At 35.0% G+C, this 7554-nt stretch overlaps 1 protein-coding gene across 1 annotated transcript; it reads left to right on the top strand.

Annotated features, from left to right (window-relative positions):
- Window positions 1-1298: 1298 nt before the first annotated feature.
- Window positions 1299-5867, top strand: LOC128205911 (uncharacterized). The gene is made up of 4 exons (XM_052907969.1): window positions 1299-1302; window positions 2755-2820; window positions 3453-3644; window positions 5662-5867. Exons 1-4 carry the CDS (start codon window positions 1299-1301, stop codon window positions 5865-5867), a joined length of 468 nt encoding a protein of 155 aa, XP_052763929.1.
- Window positions 5868-7554: the final 1687 nt, after the last annotated feature.

The following is a 7554-nucleotide window of genomic DNA, read 5'->3' as shown; positions in this document are numbered from 1 at the left end:
TAAATGGTACTAAACCATAGAAAAATGTGCATTTAAAGAGCCAATAAAATCTTAAAACTATCGGTGACCCCTATTTTTTATTTCATATTTCAACAAGTATTTGTATGGTCTTTCAAACTACAAAGTTTAAAAAAAAATCTATGTTTTAGAAAAAAAATCGACCTTACTGTAGCAAACGCCTTTAAGTGTGAAAAAGTGCCTTCATGCTAGACCCAGTCCTTTTGGGGCATGTGTCATGTGACTGTGACAGCTCTTGTTAATCATTTCTTTTTATATGCACAAAGAAACTTTGGTTGTATTTTGTTATGGCGCATCTTCTGATTGTCCATCCCTCTGTCTGTTTGTCTGTTAGCCATTCTTGTCCGCTCAATAACTTTAATACTATTCAGCTTAGGGCAACCATGGATTAAAAATTAATGACCCAACAATTCTTACGGTTTTGCAAGTTATATATATACTCAGTTCCAAAAGAAAGTGTGCACTTCGGTTTTTGTTAATTTTATGTATTACTTTTAACAGAAATATTATGATGTTTGGCATCAAAATTGAAAGCAATTTATGCTCAATTGTCTGTGCATTGACAGTGCATTCAATCGACTGCAAAATTGTGTACATTATAAAGGAAGTGTTCGAAATTCGAGACCGATACGTTTAATCAAAATGGAAAAATAAAAAAGTGCACACTTTCTTTTGGAACTGAGTATATATTACATTGTTGGGTCAATTTTTTTATGACCCAACAATTATTCAGAGTTCTCATGGAATATATTAAAAAAAATGTATAATACATTGTCTTTTTGTCTGTTAACCATTCTTGTCCGCTCAATAACTTTAATACTATTCAGCTTAGGGCTACCATGGATTAAAAATTTATGACCCAACAATTCTTAGGGTTTTGCAAGTTATATATGGGCCGTTCCACGCGAAAACCCGCATTATTGACATTTTTGCAAAAACAGAACTAATAAATGGAAAAAGAGTTTTGACTGTTCTCTATAATTTCTGAAAATTTGAATGCATTATTGTGAATAATAAACTAGATAGCCGCTTCAGAACACATATACCCATGCCGTTTTAATAATGACGTTACGAACGTCATAATGTATGTTTTGACGTCACTTATATCTTATTTCTTTTTTTGACGTCAGTTACAGAAAAATGTTATAATTTTCAACACTAAAATATTTTCAGCAGAATTACAATGGTTTAATGATTCTATTCAACTAAAAACACAGAACAACCCGTTTTTTACAGTAATTACAGTGGTACAAAGTTACCAACAGTCAATTTTATAGAATATGGGTGGGTTTAGAACATGGGTAACCATGGCAACAAATATAATATTTAGTGATTTTTTCAAACATGACCAGTTTCTAATTTGATTATTCTGTATAGGACAATTTGTTTCCTGGACATATTAGGACATGAAAAAATTATCATTTTTTAACACTTTTGTGAGGCTATTTACTCAATTTTATTTCGATGTCACTAATGCTGGTTTTTGCATGGAACAGCACATATATATTACATTGTTGGGTCAATTGTTTTATGAACCAACAGTTATTCAGAGTTCTCATGGAATATATAAAAAAATGTATAATACATTGTTGGGTCACCAATCTCAAATACTACCAGTAGCTATCTTATTTCTGAAGGTTACGTTATCGGGCACCAGGGCAACACTTAATTAGGAACCAAATTAATGTCAAGGTCACAGTTATCTGAAATATAGAATGCCTGTGCACTCAAACATTTCTACTCAATAACTTGAATAACTTGATCAATAGGTCAAGGCCACTGATTTTTAATCTAGTCAGTGCCATTAATTGAAACCCATTAAGCTTAGGACTACCTTATGCGGTGTTATAGATGATCATGGTCTGTAGGTGATGCTTATTTTTATACCCCCAGAAACCAAGTTCGAGAAGGGGTATATAGGAGTCGGCACTGTCGTTGTTGTTGTCATCGTCATTATCGTCATGGTTGATGTAGGCATGAAAAACTTTAACCTTTGTTCTTGAAGCTACTGCAATGAAACTTCACACAGTTGTTAACAATCACAAGGGCTACAATCTGACCAAGAGCCATAACTCTGTGATGCTTTGTTGTCAGAATTATGTTTATGGACTTAGGAAATAACAGACAAGAGTTGGCCTCTCGTTTTGAATTGTCTCTTCAAGACGATAATGGAGTAATAGCCCATGATAACAAAACCTTGTTGTGTCAGGAGCTGGGGCGGAGGTATTGATAGTTTTAGGGTTTTTTTTATCTGTAGGTTAAATGTCAAGGTCACTGTGTTAGGATTTTGATGAGAGGAAGTTTTCTGGCTAACTTGCGGAAGGTTGATTGTTCTACCCAGATGCTTGATTGATTCATACAATACTAATTAATAGAGTAAGGCAATTGCCATGCACCAGTGAGACCCATTCATAGTCAAATGTTTGACATTTTTAGCTCGTCTGTTTTTCGAAGAAAAAAAGTCGAGTTATTGTGATAGTCTTGGCGTCGTCTGCATCGTCGTTGTCGTCGTCCAAAAATTTTAACCTTACCTCATAACTCAAAAACCGTTCAACATTTTCAAATGAAACTTGGTACACATGTTCCTAGGAATAGTACGCACATCTATACAAGGTCACATAACACTGGCCTTACTAATTACTCAGTTATTCCCATTTTCGGACATAAAAAACAGACGAGCGTTGGCACCCACTCTGCAGTGCTCTTGTTTATAATACAGTGTAATGCAATTTTCAGAGTTACCAGACATAAACCAGTTGTTAGATGAAAATGAGTTTGATGATGAAGCGTCGGAGGAAAGAGGTAAATAAAGTTTACTCTCCAGTGATTTTATTCATGTGAACTTTTGAGATTGTTCTTTGTCTGAACAATATCTCCACATGTTGGGTAAAGGTGATGAAAAAAGTAAAACGCACACAATTTTGATTTGGATTAGCCTAATCTAGTTACTCAACAAACAGTTATATTTAAAACATGCAAAAATGTTGAGTTTTTTTATAAATTTGATATTTGAAAGGTGCTGATTACATGGAGACCAGATGGAGATTAGAGACTATTTATTTACAACCTTCAGAACTGTTGGAATATGTGTTAAGATTGGTACTGTAGACAGAGACCATCAACAGAACACTGTAGGGTCAATATGTTTTTTCATCCATTGTCATCTGCTGAAACCCAAAGGATGGGCTGAGCCGTACTCCAACAGATCCTGAGCGATTCAGCAGATGGTAATGGAAAACAACAAGTGTGTTGACCCTGATCGTGTATAAATAAATATAATCAAAATATTGCCAATTCATCATTTAACCTTATAATAGTAACCACTGTTTTCTGACATCATACATTTTGCAGGTTTGCAATGATATCTTTTATTAAAGCACCTTTTTATGCTCATTCAGGTGCAGATTTTTATGCATAACTGTGATTTTATTCAGGTCTTGTTCCCTTCGAGACTGAGACTAGCGAGGCAGTATATTCTCAGACGGAGACTAGCGAGGCAGTTGAAGGTCCTGATCCTATAGAAACTGAGACAAGCAAGTCGGTTGTTGATCCTGATCCCATAGAGACCGTGGCAGTTGACTCTCAGACCGAGACTAGTGTTGAAACTGATCCTGCAACATCTAGTGGTAAATTGTCTTTATCATTGTCACTATATATTGTCGATCTAATTCCAAAAGGATGTAACTCATTCACAGTTGTAAAGAAGTTATGTCCTTTTGTAATTAGATCGACAAAAAAGAAATATACACTTAGACCCCCCTCCCTGTTCATTTGTTGACCTATATACATTGTATATAGACCTGTGACCTTGACCTACATAAATGAACACTTAAAAATGTGTGACTGTAAGATGCACATACATGCCAAGTACCAGTATGAAGCAGCTATTTTATTCACTCACAACTTAGGTTCACTGTGTAAAACATAATAAGATCAAAACAGGTGACAAATACAGGCTTTCCAGCGTTCCTCTTTTTTCCTACTATTTCTTTTTTTCCCTACCTTTTTGAGATGGCTCCTATTTTTTCCTGCTTTTTCAAAAAAGCTCCTATCCAATTTTTTAGCTCACCTGAGCAAAGCTCACCTAGATCAGAGGTCAAGGTTACATTTTCCTTAAAGGTCAAGCTCATTTGAGATCTATCAAAAAATATTTTTTTACATATAACTTAATATTGATCATAATTATGCAACCACATGCAACAGTAACTTGAAAATTAGAATGTGAGAGGTGTATAAGAATTACAAATTTTGTGTTGTGCGAAACTCTGAAATGGCCTGGGGTACAGCATCAAACTTGACAGAAATATTACCACCATTAGCTGTTGTGCACCTACTATTTTTATACCCCCATCAAACAAAGTTTGAGGGGGGTATACTGGAATCACCCTGTCGGTCGGGCGGACGGTTTGTTTGTCGGGCGGTTTGTTTGTCGGTTGGTCGGTTGGTCTGTCCACAGCTAACATATACAGTTTGTGGAGCGAACTCCTCCTTCAGTTTTTGACGGATTGTAATGATACTTGGTATATATCATCAACATGAATGGTAGATGTGCAAGACGTATTTTTGGTGCATATACCTCAAGACGTTTCAGAGTTATCTGCCCTTGAACTTAGGCTGTTTTCTTGCAACATTGTGCACAATTGTTCAATACGGTAGGTAGTTTGTGGAGCGAACTCCTCCTTCAGTTTTTGACGGATTGCAATGATACTTGGTAAACATCATCAACATGAATGGTAGAAGTGCAAGACATATTTTTGGTGCATATACCCCAAGCCGTTTGATAGTTATCTGCCCTTGAACTTAGGCTGTTTTCTTGCAACATTGTGCACAATTGTTAAATACGGTAGCTAGTTTGTGGAGCGAACTTCTCCTTCAGTTTTTGATGGATTGCAATGATACTTGGTATACATCATCAACATGAATGGTAGAAGTGCAAGACGTAGTTTTAGTGCATATACCCCAAGACGTTTTAGAGTTGTCTGCCCTTGTACTGAGGCATTTTATATAGTGCTTACTTATATGTATCAGATGGCATCTTGGTTTGTGACAAGGAGGCGGATGGGGTATTTGTCACATTCAGTGACTGTTCTAGTTTGGATTGTCTCTTAAAGACGATTGCGGAGTTATTGCCAATTATAACTTAGAATTGTATAGGCTTTGTGTAGCCCATTACTCTGAAACAGATTGGGGTGCAGCCATCAAACTTGACGGGAATATTCCTCACCATGAGTTGTTGGTCTCTTAAAGACAATTACAGAGTTATTGACAATTATAACTTAGAATTGTGTATTAAGCTTTGTGTCTTGTGTTACTCCGAAATTGATTGGTGTACGTCAAACATTAAGTTCATTAAAATGTTTAAGACTAAAAAAAATATTGATTTATATTGTACCATGGATTTTCCTACAGTCTTCTGCTAATGATTATGGAGTTACTGCCCCTGATTATTAAATAAAGGAGAGGGGAACAGGGGAGACCTTTTTTAGTGACAGAAAACACCTCTAGTTAGAAACTGCACTGGCTTTGCAATTGCATCACTTGCTCTAATGCACTTCTACTATAAGGAGTAAAATATTAAATGTGTTTATGTGATATATTTATATCTTGCATTGATCAATGTGACAGATTAGTAATTTTTTTCAGGAAAACGGGGGGAAAAGAGACCTTGGACAAAAAGTGCTGAGGAATTTTTGAGAAGAGCTTTCAAAAGTTACCTCACCAGAAAAGCAGCTAGTGTCCACAATACAGACATAATCATGGCTCAAAACACATGTGCCGAATTATCTGAAAGATCAAAGGCTCAAATAAGGTCCAAGTTAACCAACATGAAGTTGGGGAAATCAAAATAATCTCCTGTGTTACAGAGGAACTGGAGAACATGACTGTTCCATCTTTAGATGATGTTTGTGCAACTTTAAAGTGTTGCTTTCTGACAATGAAGCGTAGCTTTAAACGATTTTTTATAGAAAATGATTTTCGTAAGGTGTTTATGTGGTCGTTAATTAATGCTGATGATTCGTGGTTCGATCTGTGAATCGTCATCTCTGACTCGTGGATCGAATCGGATCGCCACTTGACCGGCGATCCACAGCCCTACAAATTGGACAATCATTATGTAATAATTAAAATTGATAATAGAACTATCACTAAAATATTTTGATGCTCTTTTCTGACAATATTGTCAATATTGTCAAACATTCTATTTTATCTAGAAGTCGGAGGCAAAATTACCTATTTATATTTCAAAGTGATATAAACCTTCAAAGCAAATAAATAGGATCCTGATGAAACAACTACAGATGCTGTCTCGACGGGGTCCAAACTATTTACATATCAAATTGGTTACAGGGTTGATTGTTCATACTTCTTTATATCCAGAAGTTCTTTTTACAATATTCAGTTAAAAAAAACTAATGTCTTGCTGTCAGTTTTTGATTGCCTCCAACTGTCCCCACTTTCAGGAAACGACTAAAGCCTCTTGGTGGGCCAATTTGGAAATTGGTTCCTGATCCAATTTTGTTAACAGATCTGATCATCATGTCTACTAGAAGTAAGACATGTTATATCTAAATCCATACATTTTGAAATTTTAAATTCATTCAGCCCTAGTGTCAAAGATAAGCGTGGAATCATACCGATTCGACCCAATAGCTTAATGCATTTTATATATTATATATAACATATTGGGTCTAAAGCCCCAGTAAAATGATGGGTCTGACCCAAGAAGTTGGTGACACTAAAAAGGTACCTATGTCTCAAGATTTTCTGATGTATATTGATATACATAGCATTCCAACAGTCAATCTATACTGTATATAGGACAGTGACGCCTGTATCACTATTATATCTAGTAGGTCCCAATAAATATGGATAGGATTATAGTCCCAATAAGTTGGCGAGTTTAAGTATATATATATATATATATATATATATATATATATATATATATGTGTGTGTATATATATATATTTGGTTTCATGTTGTTGATTTCTTATTCTTATTTTACTTTTTATGCTTATTTTATTGCATATAGCATTTTTAGACACTTTATGTGTGTGTGTTTTTTTGACAACATATGAGTTTCACTTGAATTGGTTTAATATGTTAAAATATGTCACTTTTGGTGATTTCCACATATCTGCGATATGTCACATGTTGTAAAGCGCCCTTGAACGTATTTTTTTATGAAAAGGGCGCTCAACAAATCTGGTCTAATAATAATAATAATAATAATAATAATACTTGTACTGGAGCTGATTGGTATGAAATTGTATGTGGAAAGAGTAATAATTAATCAGGAAAACAATACTCATATCAAGAAAATAGTTCGACATTGATAAAAACCAAAACTACTTGGATGAGCCATATAAAAAACTATATGGTATATGTGGTGTTCAGAGATATGTTTAAACTTACAAGGCGAACATGTCGTGCAATGTCAACAATGTGATTAATGTTTATAAGAAGCATATAGTTCGCTTCCGTCTTGAATGGATATCGCATTGATAGGTCAACAGGTGTTAAACGTTAATTTTG

The sequence above is a fragment of the Mya arenaria genome, chromosome 10, assembly GCF_026914265.1.
Source record: "Mya arenaria isolate MELC-2E11 chromosome 10, ASM2691426v1".
Lineage (NCBI taxonomy): Eukaryota > Metazoa > Mollusca > Bivalvia > Myida > Myidae > Mya > Mya arenaria.
Note: the sequence above shows the minus strand (reverse complement) of the source record. Positions and strands in the feature narration are given on the sequence as shown.